Source organism: Opisthocomus hoazin, chromosome 8 (assembly GCF_030867145.1).
Source record: "Opisthocomus hoazin isolate bOpiHoa1 chromosome 8, bOpiHoa1.hap1, whole genome shotgun sequence".
Taxonomy (NCBI): Eukaryota; Metazoa; Chordata; class Aves; order Opisthocomiformes; family Opisthocomidae; genus Opisthocomus; species Opisthocomus hoazin.
This window is the reverse complement of record NC_134421.1, coordinates 19,786,843-19,806,177: the sequence shown is the minus strand read 5'-3', so window position 1 is coordinate 19,806,177 and position 19,335 is coordinate 19,786,843. Positions and strand designations below refer to the sequence as shown.

At 44.6% G+C, this 19,335-nt stretch overlaps 1 protein-coding gene across 1 annotated transcript in view; it reads left to right on the top strand.

The window, feature by feature from the left end:
* Window positions 1–11,527: 11,527 nt before the first annotated feature.
* Window positions 11,528–19,335, top strand: part of UTP20 (UTP20 small subunit processome component) — a 66,130-nt gene continuing 58,322 nt past the window's right edge. Inside the window, exons 1-8 of the mRNA XM_075429453.1 lie at window positions 11,528–11,666; window positions 12,205–12,285; window positions 13,106–13,172; window positions 13,369–13,501; window positions 13,977–14,165; window positions 15,659–15,740; window positions 16,789–16,926; window positions 17,333–17,488. Coding sequence (XP_075285568.1) covers window positions 11,622–11,666; window positions 12,205–12,285; window positions 13,106–13,172; window positions 13,369–13,501; window positions 13,977–14,165; window positions 15,659–15,740; window positions 16,789–16,926; window positions 17,333–17,488 — 891 coding nt within the window. The 5' untranslated portion in view covers window positions 11,528–11,621. The remainder of the gene's footprint in view (window positions 11,667–12,204; window positions 12,286–13,105; window positions 13,173–13,368; window positions 13,502–13,976; window positions 14,166–15,658; window positions 15,741–16,788; window positions 16,927–17,332; window positions 17,489–19,335) is intronic.

Sequence of the window (19,335 nt, the reverse complement as noted above, 5' to 3'; positions counted from 1 at the left end):
CCGCAGCACATAGGGCGTCTGTCTCTCTTGCCCAATTACTCTTTAATTACTTATATAATCAGTAACAGCTTCCAGATGTCCTGCTGAGGAGGAGCAAAGAAACTTATTCTGTACCCTTACCAAGCAGGCTATTGAGCTATTGATTATCTGAGGTGGTTGCCCTAATTTGCTATCGGCTTTTGACCACACGAAAGATGAATAATCCTCCCAGCAAAGCTTCAGTCAAAACTAGCACCTTCCCACACTGTGCAACGAACTGCTGTTGTCCATAAAAATTACGTGTTGTCAAAAAACATGACCCGCTTTCTCACAGGAAGGACATAAGCAGCCTCCTGCCCAGACCCATAGCTTGTACTGCCCAGAGCTCCATGCTCAGTGTCACTTGTTTGCACTCTTTCAGGTATTATGTTGCTTAAACCATTCAAACAATAACATGCGTTTAAAATATTAACTACATAGGATTAATACAGTTTTGATTCTGATTCTTTATCATTTTTGACATAATGTAAACACAGCAAGTGATAACATGTACTGGAAAATAAATCATGTTTCCTAACTGCAACACAAGCAGCTATGAGGAAATGCATGTCACTCTGGTTTCAGGTGACATCTTTGATTCTTTTCACAGGAGTGTTAAGCAAATTGTCTTTCAAATGTCATCATGACCGATACAGCAAGAAAGGCTGGATCCTCCCATTTGGGTGTTTCTGTCGTAGGAACCAGCAGCAAATCTGTATGATGTCCATGTCCTAAATCACAGTAAGGCGACCTGGAGAACAAGGCTAAATGTTTTTGTCTGGATTTTTTCATACACAAAATCAAATTCTCTCCACGGAACATGGTGGGCTTGTGCTGTGTAACAGAGACAGAACTGTGGATGTTTGCTTTTTCTCATTGCTACAACAGGTATTTAAATGTCTTCCATACTCAGAGAGCATTTTTCATCATTTTCTTGTAGCACCTTGTCCAATCTCTATCTGGTCTTATGTGGTCCCTCATCTCACTGGCTCTGTGACTCTATTCTTGTGAGATCCACTGGCATCAGTGGGATTTGGTGTTTAATAACAGGAAGCATAAGATTCGCATCTCTCCAGCGCTCTCAGGTTAAAAAGGCCATGAATCTGCCTAAACAAACCCCAGACTGTCCTACGGGGTCCGAACAGTTCCTTCTGCTGGCATTGGGCTGATTTCCACCACTGGACACCTCTGTGAGGTGTTATTGTGAGTGTCTGTATTGCTAGCAAGGGCAGTCCCTCCCTGGTCCTTTTCACATGAATGGGCCACAGCATCACGAGATTGGTGGGATGGGTTTCCCTCTATAGGTAAAACACAAATATACCAAGCCCTGCACTTGGAGAAGTACTGCCCACCTCTCTGAACTAAGTTGTGGAAATACACTTTGAGGGGTTCTTCTGTTTGCAGGCAAATGTGGGCATGGGCAAAAGCATCTGGAAGTGAGGTAGGAGAGCACTGGAGGCTCAGTGAACACAGCTCGGCAGTGCTGCAAGGCCCTTTGCAGTTTGCCCTGGCAGCCTGGAAGCTCTCCAACTTCCAGCGGTTCCTTGCTTGAGCGTGCAGTTCCAGACTGTGTGGGGCTCAGCTGTACCTACGCCAGCAGAGCTGAGTTTGCACATGAAGAGCAGTTCATGCTCAGCCGTACTCCCATGCAGTGCCATGACTGGGTTTGGAAGTCTGAGCTCTATTCTGTTCTGCTTACACAGGGAAAGGTTTGGAAACCTTGCCAGAGAATAGCTGTCCATTGGTAAAAAATAAACAAGCAAGCAAGCAAACAAAACCATTTCAAAACAAAATCTGCAAAAACTAATTTTTGGCCTTTTTTGTACTCAGTTTGGCTTTCCTGGGAACAGTGTCATAATTTGTCATTTTGAAAACTCTGTTTATTTTTGTTTGGATGATTTGCTTAGGAAATTAGGGGCATGGGATCATGCTGCATGTGTATATATACATATATGCATGTGGAAAGTGTTTGCCCTCTATCCAACAACCGCTGAACACCATGACCAAATTTGTGGAGGCGTAGAGGCCTCAGAGATATTGAGGCGCTACCAGTTTCATAAAAGTAGATGGGCAAAAAAGAGGGATCCCATAAATGTTCTTGTTGAAAGGAAGACTGCAGCAGGAGCTGAACCTCTATTAGATAACAGTGACACCATATGAGAGAAAGATGTTGAAAACACGTAGCTGCAGGCACAGCTTCTCATCTTCTTAAATATACAGGCCAACCAACACTAAGACACACAGCTGTGGGGATCCAGGTTTGATTTACTCCTCTGGTCACGGAGCTACCTGTTATATTTCCTTTTGCTCATCATTATTATTAGGAATAATATATCAAAATTAATCACTGAATCCTAATTAGACATCTTGATTTTTCTCACAATGCAATGCTTCTAGTCAAAATGCACTTTCTTTACTTCTGGAAGATTTTGATTCCAGCAAAATTAATAAAATCGCGACCGCTTCCTGCACAGCATCACTTATCAACTTGAAAAGCCTGCTCACATTTTGGTGTAATGGAAGTTCATTCCTGATGGTGTTTCAGATTTCTGAAGATCAGTTAGTGTTTGGCTCCACCCTAACCCCTCCTGCTTGCTGTGCTTTTCCACACACTGCTGTTATGAATTGCTGGGCTTGGTATAGCTAGTTACTTGACTACCATCATCATTGACTTTACTTCCTCTGGTTTAATGCTACCTTAGACAAATCTTCCACAGTGTTATTTAGTGATGTTCTTAGCTGTCTGTTTAATTATTTTCTTTTTGTGTCACTTTTTCTTCTGTTAATAGTGTCCCTGCAAGGGTATTCAGAAGACCAGTATCATCATCAATATTCCTTGTGAAATTTGGCTAAGTTGTTTAGCAATAGTTACGTGGCACCTGTATTTTGAGCACTGCAATTTTCTTGTACAGAGATGTCCTGCAATTGCCACCTCCTTATTTCCAGGAATATCACTAGAGTACATTTCCAAGCATACTTTTAGAAATTTCTTTCCAGCTAGGTGGATTTGCAGTGCCCAAAGAACAGAACGGTATGTTTAGAAGCCCATTTTGCACAGACTGTGTGCTGTTCGTGGGCAATAGCAAGAATGTGATGCAATTTGCAAGCATCTTATGCCTTAAAACACCATCGTAAACACAAGTTAAATATATCAAGAAGCATAGTTCCCTAATTCTATGTCTGTACCATTTCCAGTCCTCATCCTATCCAAATCCTAAATTTGCAGGGGCGTAGGTTTGCAAAAGGTCTTTGCTTAAGACCCTAATCATGGGAAGTCTTTCAGTGTAACAACTTGTTTGTCTGAAGTGCTTGTCCTCTCATGCCCAGCTTGTTTGGGACACAAAGAGAGGCAGACTGACTTCAGAGAAAGAGATGAATGGGGGGAAAAGAGACAGAGAAATGCATAAAAGAGACAGAGAGATGCATAAAAGTCACAGGAATAAATCATGTTTCTGCTGACATTTTGAATGAAACCTCCTTATTTGTTTGTTTTTTTCTATTTTTGCATTCCACAGAAATTTGAACAAATGCAATTTGCAAGCAAAATTGTTTAACCGTGAGTGCTTCATGTTCTTGAGCAGGAAACTTCAGATTGTGTAACCCCCTAATACCAACACACCTTTTAAAATCAATAGTCAGCGCCTCAGGATTGAAGGAAGTCCTTAAATTAGCCTTGAAAGCTGAACATTTAAATCTGAATTATTTGGAACCCATAATTCATTTGCTGGAGAATTCTGCTCTTCCATTTAAAGAATCAAATTTCAAAATTTATTTATGTACTGTCCACACAGTGAGATGTGGCATGTATAATTATTTGTTCAAGAGAATAATTAGTATGGGAATAAAATTGTGGTACAGATTTCACTTCTTTAACTGAAGAGGATAAATAAGTTACACACTTGAACTTTATTCTCACAGCTTTGGGATCTTTTGTTTGTTTAAGGTGTTCAATTTTGCTTCAACAAAATTACAATTCAACTAGTCTGCTTACTTGCAGTTAATGTATGAGAAAGGGCTGTCAAAAGTTCACCAGAATGACCAACAAAAAATTGATCTTTTTTCTGAGTAGATCTTTTCTGAATTTCCTTATTTTATTTCTGTTGCTTTCCCTTTTGCCAGTACCTGCTTTCCAAACTATCTCTGTTCACATGTTCTAGTTGGTGTTACTTCGAGATGTGTTTGCTTTAGGTGCGCAGTGGAGGTACTTCAGTTATGCAGCTTGGCTCCCTACGTTTTCTCACTAACTGAAGGAGAGAGACAGGCTCTTCAGAAAGAAACTTTGCAGCTTTGATATGCTCCCTGGAGGAGCCTATCTCTTTCCATTATCTACAGAGGAAGCCTCTAGAAATGAGCCTGCTAACTTTAGCACTTAAAAATACTCAGAAAAATTCCCTGCTACTGCCCCAGTGCCCTAAGTAGTTCTTCTCTTCGATTATTTCGGTTTATTCTTCCATTCATATTCCAGAGTGTCTATCACAAGTTCTGACATCTCCCTTGTTATTTACCTCCCCGTCCTTTTTTTTAATTCCTACTGCTAAATCCCTTGTGCTCCCTCACTCCTTTCATCCCCCCATCTCCCACATTTCTTCTGCCTGAATCCCTTCTTTTTTGGACCCCCAGTCCCAAGAGGTATCTCCCCTGAAATTGCCGTTTGCTATTCAGTTTGTTCTTCCATTTTTCGAGTGTTTCTATGAGCTGACTGCCTTGCTTCTCTTTTAAACCTGTTTTTGATCCTCTCCAGTCCCTCTTCTCCTTTCTGTTGAGGCTGCCCATGCAGGAGATCACGCAGACACATACATTGCTTGGAAATGTTTGAAGGCATACTTACACCAGATCTATATGTGTAACTGGTTTGCTTGTCAGATATCTGCAAAGCTATGCTTGTCACCAAATAGAGATGAGAAGGGAGGTTTTACCTCAGGTCCAACTGTCTGCAGCCGCTGGCTTTGGTTTGGTTTGTTTCTTCTGTTTTCCTCCGTAACGTGGGACTCATTGCACCTATTTCTGATGTTATCTGGACATTTCAGATAGTAAAGCCCTGTTTTTTTGGAGAGCGGAAATACTTCCAGGCTCCTTGGTCTCTCCCAGTATGCTGCTGGGACACACCATAGTTTTTGTGGCTTCCTGGACTACACAGTCTTATGACTGTTGCAGGATTCTGGGGACCAGTGGGTGATCTGTGGTGGGTGGGGGGACAGTGAGCGCACATTGTGTGCATTTTCATGACCAAACTCCATGGGAGGGGGACTTTACCAATCCAGGCACACTGGGACTCTTACAGTGAATGTCTATGTTGTTGTAGTGTATCGGTATCCAGTGTTAGCATGCATTCAGTTAGGCCATTGAGTTGTTTTTGATGAAAATGTGGATTGTGGGCTAAGCCAAAGGGGAAGAAATAATAATTTTAACATGCCTTTCTGAAGATCCAAAAAAGAATGGTGCAGATCCACCATCACAAAGCCCCCACAGCTTCTGCTCAGTCAGGTTAATACCTGTAATGGAAATCCCATGTGGCAGTGCTAGCAATTTGCAAACTCAGTGAATGCCATGATATACAAGGAAGCACAGACGTAGAAATGGCAGTCAAGGAGAAACACTTTGGCCGCAGCTGGTCTTAAGGGAATCCATCTCTTGGCACAGCAGATGCTCTGTGTCTGTACAGTAGCATTAGCTGATCACCATTTTAAGGGGGCTCATTTCATCTCACTTCAAAACAGGTATTGCAGGAGCACCTGGTAACTCATCTATGTGGCACCCTGTAAGGACTCATCTTCTTCCACTGGCTATGAATGCCAGGCCAAACATAGCCCTCCACGCAGCAGGTGCCTACAGCCAGAGAGGTGAACTGCACCCTTGTGGCAAGTGCCTGCCCGGTACAACCAACAAGGACTTTACCTGCTCCAGTGCATTTATTTTTCCTCACTTGGTGGTTGATGATCTCTTTTTTTTTTTTTTTTCTGCATCTCTTCCTCCAGAGAGAATTGTTTTTCAAGCAAAGTGCAGTTGTATCGGCTTGTAAGGTTTTTACCACATGCAGCGACTTACTGACTAGCAGAAACCTGGGGTGCTAGAAGTTAAAAATACACACCTGAGGTGTCCCTAAACGTCCTACTGCAGAATGACTAGGGACATTGTCTGGAAGCGGAACTGATTCTGGTGGCAAATTCTTCTTCTTGAGGTAACACGGAGTTTTGGTGACCAACAAAAGAATCTAGTCGTGGGGTTTCTTCTGGTTTATATAGACCAATGCCAAAACTTTCTCATTAACTTCTATGATTTAGTAGCCAGTACCAACAGCCAATGACACAGTGGAAGGGGCAAGAAGGGCTGCTTTGTCTCTTGATGTTGTATAAGTTCTCCCATTTTTCTAAACTTCCCAGAAATATTTCATCATTTGGCACATACTGGAATTAGACTGCTTCATAACAGTCTCAGCTTAAGGGTATGTATCAGTTTAAATGCTTTTTCCCTAAAGTGCTCTGCAGTGATGAGATTATTTGACATTTTCTTGAGGGTTTCAGCTTTTGTACACTATGCCTCTTGGATCTACGAGGCCAGGAATGGTTAACCAAGGTACTGTCTCTATTGGAACCTGAGAGCAAAGTTAAAGCTGCATGAATATTAGGACAGCTCAAGCTTCAAATAAGAAAAAAAATGCAAATTAATTAGCCAAAACCTGAAATCTTGGTACCTAACTTCTGGATCTATTTTGTATGAACCAGACGGATGCAGAGACATGAAGAATAGTATCAACTGCTGTGTACGTTACCTTCTATTCAACGGCAGGAACATCCGCTTCCTTTCAGTAACAAAATGCTGAGCCTGGCCTTATTTTCCCCTGAATGCCATGCACAACTGACTTTGTGAGTCTGAAGGCAGAAACTACTTGAGAAAGGACACATCCTTGACTCTATCTTTTGATGATTTCATGTTTTCTACTCACAATTAGCTTCTCAACATCACTGTGAGAAATTGCTGTCTGGGATTATTGATTTAGTATTTCCTCAGTGGCCCTTTATAGACAAAGGGACCAACAAAGACAGAGCAAAAGATGACAAAAAAAAGAGAAATAAAATTGTATACAGGAGATGGCAATGATTTTGAGGGAAGCATTCCCTTGTGTGCACCTGTTTCTAAGACATTTTTACCATTTCCCATCTTCCCTTTTTTTGAAGGTTTAACTTTACCTTAAAACTTATAGTTGTGATCCCTCAGCCCAAACTCGTCATCTTACTCTGTCATTTCAAGCTTCCAAACAAACAATATGGATTTAGGGTGGGCTCTCCAGATTTTGGGAGCATAGCTACAGATTCACTGCTTTGTTCCTGGACATGCGAAACAGCCAGGTTTCAAGATGGTTGCCGGAAATCTGAGTTAAACTGTAATCAGATGTTTAGTGGTCCCAGACAGCTGACAGACAGCCTGAAATCCAGATGGTCTCTGTCAATTCTAGATGCCCCTTGTTCTAGTGGTGAAGGCGAAATGCAGGAGAGAATTCACATCCCTTTTGGGCCACAAGACTCCATCCTCCCTGTTCATTTTCCTTTCCACATCTCCTGCTTCCTCTGTGGGTCCTCCTCCTGCTGCCTCTGTTGCTGTTGCTTTCAACAAGGCTGAAGCCAGTTCTGCTGCTGCCGCTGTGCTAGAGAAATGGGATGAAGAACAGCAGAAGCAGTCACCACTGCAATCCCTTCTGTCTCAGGGCCACCTGTATAAACGCTGTCTGTGCATAAATCAGACCATTTTTCTTTCCAGCACAAGTTAAACTCTAGAACTTTCTTCCCCGCCTCAAAAATAACAAAGTGCGGCTTCCTACCGGGCAGAAACCTTGTAATTGTACTAGTTGGTATGAACCAAAATTGTGCCAGGGATTGTCTTAATGATTAATTGACGTGGATGATCCCTGTGCTCTGGCATTCCACAGTTTACTTTTAGAGATGGAGCTAGTACAGCCCCCCTGTTCCAGCTCTGCAGCGAGACCCTGTCTTGCAACAGAGGAGCTGCTTTGCCTAGATGTCTCGAGGGGCTGCATCAGGTTGTCAAGTGCCCCCTTCCATGAGGGAAGTCCCAAAGTTCTGGGTATTTCAGGCACGAATGCTCACACCACCCCACCCCTACCCCACCAAATAGCTGGAGAAATCTGAGATCTGTATTCCAGCTCCTTGCCCAAACTCTCTGATCTGCAAACCCAAGGGCAGGTGAAATTCCCCCCAAGAGTCAGCTAGCATTGACCTGGAGTTGCATTATTTGCAGAATCTCTGTGCTTCAGGCATATTAGAAAAAATGTGGCCAAACAGTTCCACCAGTTTGCAGAACAGGATTCCAGTATCTTGTCTGCTTTGTTTTTGAAAATGCAAGTGCTTTCAACCACATCCTACATAATCTTGTGGGGTTTTCTCCCGCAAGGCAAGGCAAAATGCCAGCTAGGAGCTGACGAGGAAACTGGCAGTGAAAATATGTCATTGTGTTTCAAAGGGCTCTTCGTATTTTCCAGACGAATTAAATAAAACATTAAAAAATCTGTTTGCTTCAGTTGAGTAGACCAAAGACATCATGCACTTGTATAACCTGCCGTCAAATCCACGCCAGCTTCCCCCTCAGTGAGGATTTCAGACAGCTCCTGTGATGCAGCAGGGTTCCAGCCACGTGCACCCAGCTCATGCACCCCGAGTGGTTCTGTGAGGCGACCTGACACAGGCAAAGAGAAGGGCTTCTGGGTTCACAATCGAGGCAGGTAACCTTCATCACTTCAACACTCCAGTTACTTATTTAGTTTCTTTAATATTGATTGAGAAACCCACCTTTGGGCATCCAAGCTTGAAAGTTATTTGGCTAAATTCATGGGTGTTTCTATTAATCTATTTGCCTGTTATATTTCAGTAGAAAAATGAAAATTTGATCTTACACCTGTGCACCTATGCAATCTACAATATCCTGAGGTTAAAAACAGGCTGTCCTGGAAGTCTGGCTGTTCATTGGCTTGTACCAGATAGCACGTCCTTGAGGTTAGGAACTCAGTGTCGTACAGGCTTCAGGAGTATGTGCTCTGCTTGTGATCAATACACATGAAAATATGATGGAAGTAGGGCAACTCTGCAGTAATTTGAATACTGCATATTTATGTAGTTATTGAGCCATGTCATGGGGGTCAGTTGCAGATATGCACATATAATGGGGTCATTTCTTTCCAACACCGATGTTTCAAGTAGAACAATGTGCCTAGATCTGCACTGAATATAAAAGGAGCTGAAGTGACTGCTCAGAGACAGACATGTGCATTGTAAACATTGCAGGTTATATGAGATGAACTGTGTCTGTGAGACCATCCTGGGTTAAATATTGAGCTGTTTTACCCAAATTACTGTTATTAAACTAAATTGACAGTGCTCATTTAAAAAAAAAAAAACAAACACAAACAAAGCAAACAAACAAAAAACCAAAACCAATCACAAAAAAAAACAACTGGAAAGTGTAATATTGACTCAAGGTAAGACACATTTCCAGAGGACAGGCCTGCTTTGCCTTTATATAGAGTGCCTTTGGCTCTTGCCAAGTCCAGCAAATAAATTTTGGACAGCAGGACTAAAAAGCCCAGCAATGGAGAAGACACAGGAATCTTAGACCTGCCCCAGAAATGCTGATGGATTACAGTCAGGGACTGGTGGCTATAGCCCACAGCGAGTGTTTGAAGAAGTCAGATGTGCATAGGTGACTACTTTGACAGACATGCACATATTGTTTTACAATGGTTTCCTCTACGTGCCTCTACAGGTGTTACTACCAATAAGCCATCACTCTTCCGAAGGCCACCTGCTTGTCGTTAGCACGGATTTCTGAAGGAGACTTGCTGACAGCTGGGCCCACCAGATAACCACAGGGTGTTGGAGCTGGGGCCTGCCCAGAGGTGGGAGAGCCGCATCTCTTCCTGTAAAAGTAAAGGAATAAGGCCTGAGGCTTGATGCTTTACAGGTAGAGAGCAGTTCTTGTAGAAAGGATATTGTTAACATAGCTGTAGTTCATGTAGGAGCAGGGAAGGGACCTTTCTGGGCTGAAGTGCCAGACCTACTGCCATGGCCGTATTGGTATTGATACCCGCGTGACTGCCCTAAGGCTCGCTCAGACGTACCTCCAAGCACTGTATTCAGTGCTAGCTGAAACGGAGTCCCTCATTGGACTTGTGGGCAGAAGCTCTCACACACATCGGCAGCTCCAGGGCTAGCCTGTCTCACTCTTTTGAGAAGCTGCCAGTTTTCAAACATAAAGAAGCATTTTTAACTTCTCAAAAGCTTCCTCTAACGTCTTTTATTTTTGCTCATGAGTCCTCTTCTGCAACACGTAGAGCACACCTGAGCTGTTGTCCCTGTTGCTTTCCATGAATGTTAGATTTCACTCATTCTCTGGGATGATTTTTCAGCACGTGCATCCCAGGAAGTTCCACAACTCTGCAAGCTGCTACTCATAATGGAAAAAAGAAATTGTGGACTGTTTTTCACCAATTCACAATATGTAGGAGACAGGTGAATTTATTAACCATGTCTGGAGAGCTATTTGTGCTCTTAAACAATTGCATGTTCGTGCCTATGCTCTTTTGTGGGTCAAGACCTCTCTACATGCTTTTAGCTGCACTTTCTCATGGAGATATTTGGGCCTGAAAACACTTAGGCCAAGCCTTTTGAACTCAAGTGCCTAAATTAAGCATTCTCTTCCCACTTAATGCAAATGCCAGAAGTCTTTTTCTATTCCAGCAGCAGAAGAGCAAGCTGTAAAGCCGACCGCTGTCTGTAGTTCTCTGACTGCACAGGTGCTGGACGAGCACGCTCCCCGGCCTGTCCAGATGGCTATCGCGCTAATGGCTTATTGCCTGCCCGTGGGCAGCTCTTCCGGCTGCACCCAACAGCGTTTGACCTGTGGGGGCTGTTCAAAGTTCTGCGTCCCTACGTGCTCCTAGCAGTGAACTTCAGCCGTGCGCAAATCCAGCCTCGTGTCTTGCTGCCCGAACAACCTGCAAGCCTGGTTCCGAGAGACGCCTGGAGCTGCCCGTGACAGGCAGGACAGGCAGGCTCCGGAGGGACGAAACCCCGCAGCCGTTAAGCTGCACCCCAAAACGGTCGCATGGCTCAGGGCTGCTCGTACGGCACCCACCCAAACCGAAGCTTCACCCAGCTTTTGGTTCACCTCCCGTCTCCCCAGCGCACGCTCTCCACCCCCCGCAGCTGCGGCCACGGGCAGCAGCTCCCGCAGGCCCTGGCACAGCTCCGAGCGCGGCAAGGAACGACGACCGGCCCGCCATCACCTCCTCTCGTGTGAGGATTGTTTTGCGGGCACTCTGCCTGTGATGAGCTTTATTTTTTTGAGCTCTGGACAAAAGCCTGCGATGAACTGGGGACACAGGCACCTCCCGCTCCCCCCCGGCGCCTGACTGAGGGGCTCGCTCAGCAGGCCGCACCCGGCCCCGACCGCCGCCCGCCCCTTCCGCCGGCAGGCCCGCCTCCTGCTCCCGGCAGCGCGCGGCCGGCATGGCGGCGCCCAGCGTGTAGGGTCGCACGTGCGGCGGTCGGTGCGGGGCTGCGGCGGGGGACCGGGCCCCCCACACCCGCGCCGCCATGAAGAGCAAGTCCTCAGCCCACAAGTCCGGGAACACGCACCGGGTGAGCGCCCGGCTGGCCTAACGGTGCTGCCCGGCTCCCCCAGCGGGGCGGCGGGAGGGCGGAGGGACTCCGGGCCGAGCCACCCGCCCCGGAGCGCGGCTTCTCCCTTCCCCGGCGCGGCGCGGCGCGGCGCGATGCCGCTGTGGGCCGAGCCGCAGCCTTGGTGCAGGAGCGGACATAACTGAATCAAAATTAACGTGCGGCGGGGTCCGGCCCGGGGGTTGCTTCAGGGCGGCAGGAGCCGCGCGGCCTGTGGAGATCCGGGTGGATTTCTCTGCTTCGCCGTGTGGGGGGGCGTCGGGGGTGCGCGGGGCGAGGGGGGGGGGGGGGGGGGGGGGGGGAGGGCCTGTCCTGCTCGTAGGCCTTGTAAGCGTTTTCTTGCCTTAAAATTCCAGTGGGGCCCTTTGCAGCCGGGCAGGCACTGTCTGGCAGCCCGACTTTGGAAGTGGGTTTTGCGTTTGAGGCGTGTGTGTTATTGAGAGGGGCTTGGAAGGGCCGTTCTCAGAGCAGAAAACATGCATGTCCTTTTGTTTTACAGTTTCTTACCTTTTCGGAGCGCTTAAGCAATGTTAATATCAATATTATTCATCGGATTGACAGAACTGGAAGCTACGCTGAGGTGAGAACAGCGATTGCGGTCATTTGCTGAAATCGCATCACAAGTAGATACACTCCATGAAGGAGTCACCTAAGAAGTTTATTCAGGGGGAAATTGGAAAGAAGCTCCTGGAAGAGCTGCCTTTCCTGGAGCCTCATTCCGTGCTTTGTTCCGCTTGACTTTTTGACCTGCTTCACAGTATTGCCATAGAGACTTTTTGACAGCGTCACCCTGATGGCTTACATGTGGTCGGTGGGCCTGTGGGTGTTGCTGAGCAGGGAAGATGCTGCTGTGGCAGTCAGCAGTCCTCCGTCTGGACCTGCAAAGACTTACCGGTGCTGAGTAGTTGCAGTACTCACAGCAAGTATGCGAAGCATATGCGTGTGTCTTTATGGACCATAGCGAAGGGTGATCTCTATGTGTCCTATAGATCATCACTGTGAATATAATGCTTTGCAGGTTATTACCTCCTGGCTTGCTGGATTCTTCTTCTGAGTGTCCCACTCAATAGCTGTGAGGATGCCAAAAGAAATCCCAAAGCATTTGTGCTGGGTGGCTTATGGCTCAGCATCTGAGATTATCAAAGCTAGTCAACAGAGTTCGAAAAGCAATTGTGTAAACAAGTCCTCTCATCAGAAAATATTTTCAAATGTGTTTTGAATATAGAAAGAAGTCTTATTTTCAGGGAAATTCCATAGCACCTTTTGAAGTGAAGTCATCAAGATTTCTTGAAATATTGAAATATTCAAGGCACTTGATAGTTTTCTTCATTTGAACCTCTCATCTTTGCAGGCTACATTCATTAGGATTAGTAGCTATTATTTTATCTTTGTTGTGACAGGAGGTTGAAACCTACTTTTTCGAAGGACTACGGAGATGGAGGGACCTGAACCTCACTCAGCATTTTGGTACGTCATTTTTATGCGCGTTTCGTGCTTTCCTTGAACTGTTAAAATACATTTCTTCTGCATCTGGAACCCAAAGGGAGTTTTTCTGTTGACTGGTTTTTAGGTTTGGCTCTGGAAAACTGTTATTCTTTAACATTCTACATGTTTACCAGGAAGTGGACTAGTTTTCAGGATTTCTCTTTTGTGCTTTGAACAGTGCAATTCTACAATGAAGTGGCCAACAAATGCCAGTCCTTCAACCAGCTGGTCTATTACCAGAGTACCATTGTGCAGAGCTTGAAGACACATTTGCAAGTCAAAGGCAGTCTTGCTTACCAACCACTATTAGAGTAAGTGTATGATGACAAAATGTAGTCAGAAGCCTTGATGGTATTAGAAGTAAGCAGGAGTCCTGTCGTGAGTGTGCTTTTTCTTTATTGTACCTGAGGAAATACAGCAAGGCGATGCCCAAAGTGGTTGTATTTCCCTGATAGAGCTTTGTAGTTCTGAGTCTTCAAAAAAAAATTACGACAAGGCAAGCAAATTAGCCTGAGTGCTTACTGTCAGACAGAATATAAATGTGCTTTTTTTGATGTTAATCATTTATGTCTTTTTGTTTACTGTTATCTGCTTGATTTTTTTTTAAATCTTAAGATTCTTGTCATCCACAGCTGCCTGATAGGTAATATTTAAATACAAGTGAGAAGTAAAGGTGGTGCTGTCTTGCGTTCCAGAGAGACTGTGCTAGATTATGCAATGTTTGACTAGGGTTTTGTTGGTTTGTTTTTGAAATGCGCTAATGCTGGTGTGTTTTCTGAAACACAGTCTAGTGGTGCAGCTGGCTCGAGATCTTCAGGTTGATTTCTATCCTCACTTTCATGACTTTTTCCTGTCCATCACCAAGTTACTGGATACACAGGACACAGAGCTGCTGGAATGGGCTTTTACTTCTCTTTCCTATCTCTACAAATACTTGTGGAGATTGATGGTGAAGGACATAGACAACATATACAGGTAAAAGCCGTGGTTTATGTCTGTCTTGATCAGCAGTTATTAAATACTATAGAAATGTAAATGCCACACGAATACATGGGTTAATGCTTTAGTATACTTGTTAGCATGCTTTCCTTGCTTTCTGAGGGACTCTGAGTCTTGTTATCATACACAGCTCCTTTGAGAACTTACTGACTTTCATGGGCCACTGTATTGCAGGAGAGATGTGGGTTGGACTGCAGATCTGGGCCTTCAGTCCCCTTTTCTCCTGTGGGGATAGAGGTGGAACCATCCACCTCAGCTAGGTAAACAAAGCTCAGAAAGACGCTGGATTGTCAAAGAGTTTTCTTGGAAACCTGTGTCCAAGTCTAAATTCAGCGCAGGTCTCAAGTATCTGTCAAGTACTTCAGCCACAGTTTTATTGTTTCTGTCTTTCCCAATTGCAGACACCTAGGCTAATGACATTGGATGGATTCATTTGAGTGTGTAATTGTTCCTTTCCCAGCATTTTCCCCTTTATGTTCTTCCCTTCTTCCAGTCTGTTTAGTGAGAGAGCAGGTGAGGTATGCAGAGTTTTGTATGCTTTGAAAGTCCTTGCCACAGGATCCTGTGGGTGTGGAAGGTTGGCAGAGGTTCAGAGGGAAGCTGGCCAAGTTGGAAGGAGTTTCCAAACCCATAGGAGCCACCTCTGGCTTGGGGAGTACCTGAGATGCAGGTGGTGGAAGGCTGATTTTGTGTGTGCTTGCACTGTTTTTAAACCTTTCCCAGGCATCTGCTTCAGGCTGCTGCTGTAAGCTGAATACTGGGCTCGCTGGACCTGTGGCCTGACCCGGTGTGACTGCTTGTTCAGTCTTACGTTGCTGTGGTAGCAGGTCTCTTCTTTGTGTCATAGCCAGTGGGTCCATGTTGCTTCCTCCTGTTTTCAATTTGGAACAGATGGAGCAAAAGAGAGGTTACAGATTTCCTCCCCAACCCAGCACAAGCTGTCGGGCATATTGAAAAAACATCTGCTTGGCTGTGAATCTGAGGCACCGCTCGCTCTCTGCTGATCATGTGCTGAGCTGCCTGCAACTGTTACTTACTGGGGAACTGCAAATATTTGTGACCCCTGTGAAGTGTATCTTTAGAAGTGCACAGGAGAGCCTGTTCGCTCAACTGAAATACAAATCTAGCATATCAAATCAGCTTTGGTTTCATTTACTGCTGCTGAGTATATATGTTGACAGTCTTGATGCTGCAGTTGAATCCGTGTGGATCCATAGATTTTAGATGTATTTCTGAATACGGTTTAGTTTGCCTGGCATTGTCATTTGAGCTTCTTTGCAAAACTCTGTTCTTTATCCAGGGAGAGCAGGAAGGAATCGAGTTGAGGAAGGTATTTGCCCTCTCTAGGAGGGCAGATTCTTAGTGTTTCTGAAAGGTGGCAGAGTAGATTGAAAACATAAGTTTTAAAACCAGTGCGTAGCAATTCTTGTATTGCCTTTAAGACAGTGGATTATTTTGTGTCATTGTAGCCTGTACAGCACCCTGCTGGCTCACCACAAACTTCACATCAGAAACTTTGCTGCCGAAAGTTTTGTCTTTCTAATGAGAAAGGTAAGTGGGATGTTTGTACTTTGCTGCTGTCTCCATTCTGTGGTGGCTCTTGGATTCAGTGTGTAATACTGGGTTTTCTCCAAAGAAGGGTTAACAAGGCCTGAAATGGCATTCAGCATGTACCGAGTTGTCATTTCTAGTGAGTATGTTACTGAGAATGTCATGCAGTTCGTGTCAGCACTGGCAAACAGAGGTCTTGGCACTGTCTGTTTTAAGAGCAGTTAAACCAAATGTCTGTGGTTGGTTAAACTAAAATAACTAGAAATGGTAAGGTAATCTTGAAAAAGGAAGGTTTTAATTTGTAAATGCATGCTTGCTCACTGGCTTTTTCAATAATGCTTTAAGGTCTTTGTAGAACTGAAATTCTTGTGACAACCTTTTTGCACTCCTGAAAATCACAGTGTATAACGTTCCCAGGCAGGTCAGTCAAGATCAGACAGCAGCCTTTCATGGAGTGAGAAAAGGGAGTGGTAGTTTTTGTTTAGTCAAAATATACAAAAGCCAGGGTTCCTGAGACTGTCTAGCATATTTGAGTATCCTTGTTTTTGTCCTAAGTTGAGAGACCTTAATAAAGCCATTTGTTTGGTTGTTTGTTTTCAGAAATTGCTGAACTCCTCAGAAATGGAGGGTTTTAGAGTCTTGGGCAAGAAATCCTTGCTGTATTCATAAGTATGGTCACAATTTTGGATGACTGGACTCTGTGTTCAGCTGATACATGTCTCTTTCCACTCCGGTGCAGCAATCTTTGGGACCAGTTTATGGACATATACACATATTTAAAATCATAAGAATAATCAAAACGACATATTTCAGCTGCAGTGACCTCGGTAGACCTGTGTACATCTTGGGGCGAGGGGGGCTGTAGTGACTGCATAGCTAATAATTTTTGTCGTTTCAGTTTCCGTGTGTGGCTGCAGAAATAATGAGTTTGAACTGTTGTGGAAAGGCAGGACTAGGAGAGTAACATGGTACTATGGAGTTATTTAATTGCCTCTATCCATCTGTTGGCTCTGAAGATAACTTTTTTTTTCCTCCTTATGTTTTGTAGGTTTCTGATAAGAATGCAATCTTCAATTTAATGCTCCGTGACCTGGGGGAGCACCCTGAGAAGGTGGAAGGTGTAGGACAGCTACTTTTTGAGATGTGCAAGGGTGTTCGAAACATGTTCCACTCTTGTGCAGAGGCGGTAAGGACAGGAGAAGATTGCTATTTTAAATGTTGCTGTAATGGACACTTAGGCAGCGGACAGCGCTCAGTGAAACCATTGAGCATTGTGTTGTTCAGCTCAGTGGATTCTTGGTGATAAGCATGCTGTTCATTACTTACAGGATCTGAAAGCCACCTTCTAAGACTATTCTTTGAGATAGGAAGGTTGTTTTTAGTAAATCCTAAGCAGTATTCCTGTATATTAAAATAGTACTGCTTCCTGATATTTCAGATTTTAAGTGATAGCTTTTTTTTTTTCCTTGTAGTAGTTCTAGAAAGAATAGAGGTCACTGGAATATTTTAGCACTATATTGCACCAACTAATTTTAGGATTGCTTGATTTATTTTCTGAGTATAAGGACATGATGTACTCTTTTCCTGTGCAGGCTATGAAGTTAGTTCTGTTAAAGCTGGGGCCTATGACTGAAGAAGAAATTGAACTGCCATGGGTAGCTGTAGGGGAAGCCTTTGACAAGATGATCAAATCAGCTGTAGTGCATATCCATAAGGAGCATTTTGGCATTGTCTTCAAGTGCCTGGAGGTATGTTGATTTTTATTTTAATTTTTTGGGTTTTGTTTTTTTTTTTTATTCATGAGGGACTGAAAAAAACCTGTGCAGTTATCAGGAAAAGTATTTGTGTTTTATTGGACCAGAACTGGTTTTTTTTCTGCTTTGGAAACTTTAAATACAGTGTCACGTGCATGGGAAAAATCCCACCCTTCTTTTGTAAGTTCAGAGTGACCCTGGTGACTGTGCTTGTGAGTGAGAAAGGAACTGCTGTGTGCAAGACTTGGAGCTCAGTCCCGCGGCTGGGCGAGGGTGATTTGTAGGATCTGCCTTTGGAGACAGCGCAGACCTGTTGCTGGGGTGGGAATGCTAGGTCTTGTTTTATATTGCTGAACTAGGTATATTGGTGATTCCAAAACCACTTTGTGACAGTAAAGGTGAAGCTTTTTGCCCTGCAGCAATCGTTACAGCAGAGACCTGGACTTAACCTGGAGAGCCAAGTTTAAGCCTCAGGGCCAAGTGCTGCAAAACAGAGTGTTTTCAGTCCAGGGGTTCCTATGTTGCTGCTTGGAGGTTACACTCTGAGGTTTGAGGGAACACAGCCGAGTGCCGTCGGCTGTGTTGTGCTGGATCAGGGTGATGTAGAATAATGAGCAAGGGCCTGGCAAGTGTTTTTTTACTTACCTGACCAACATTTAGATGTTTTCTTACTAGCGATTGGGATTTGCTAAGGGAGTTTGAGACCTCTTGCAACTGACAACATAGTCTGTGCCAGTTGTGATCCTCAGAGGGGTGAAATGGGAATCTGGAGAAAATGGTACCTGAATTTTAGGGTAGTCCTTCCAGTGTGGGCAAATAGTCCTATTTGTTCCTTCGTGGAATTCCTCCCTGTGACAATCCATAGCTTCCCAGAAAATCCCATCCTCTTCCTCCTACCTCACCCAGTATAATAGCAGTTAAGAAGAGTGTGGCCAGCAGGTCGAGGGAGGTTCTTCTCCCCCTCTACTCTGCCCTAGTGAGGCCACATCTGGAGTACTGTGTCCATTTCTGGGCTCCCCAGTTCAAGAAAGATGAGGAACTACTGGAGAGAGTCCAGTGGAGGGCTACAAAGATGATTAGAGGACTGGAGCATCTCTCCTACAAGGAAAGGCTGAGGGAGCTGGGCTTGTTTAGCCAGAAGAAGAGAGGATTGAGAGGGGATCTTATAAATACTTATAAATATCTCAAGGGTGGATGTCAAGAGGATGGGGCCAGACTCTTTTCAGTGGTGCCCAGCGACAGGACAAGGGGCAACAGGCACAAACTGAGGCACAGGAAGTTCCGTCTGGACATGAGGAAGAACTTCTTGACTTTGAGGGTGACGGAGCACTGGAACAGGCTGCCCAGGGACATTATGGAGTCTCCTTCTCTGGAGATATTCAAGACCCGCCTGGACGCGGTCCTGTGCAGCCTGCTGTAGGTGACCCTACTTCGGCAGGGGGGTTGGACTAGATGACCCACAGAGGTCCCTTCCAACCCCGAACGTTCTGTGATTCTGTGATACTGCCTGACTGTCATTAGCTATAGAATTGTTTGCCACTGGATATTTGGTATCACTGGGATCTGAGTCACTCGACATCTGCAGTTATGATGAAATCTGTGAAATTGGTGACATAATTCCCTTTATTTTTAATGAGGTTTGTTTTTTTTTTCTAACCTTGGAGCTGGTGGGCGTGTGGGGTTATCTTGCTCAGAGGGAAATATTCACATAGTCTCTTGTAGCTCTCTAAACTGGATTCAATTATAGGATAAAGGATGGGATTTTGTATCCTCTGGACAGAAAGGGACTCTAATGGGAGTGGTCCAGAGCAGCTCCATTGTCTGTATAATGCAGATGATAT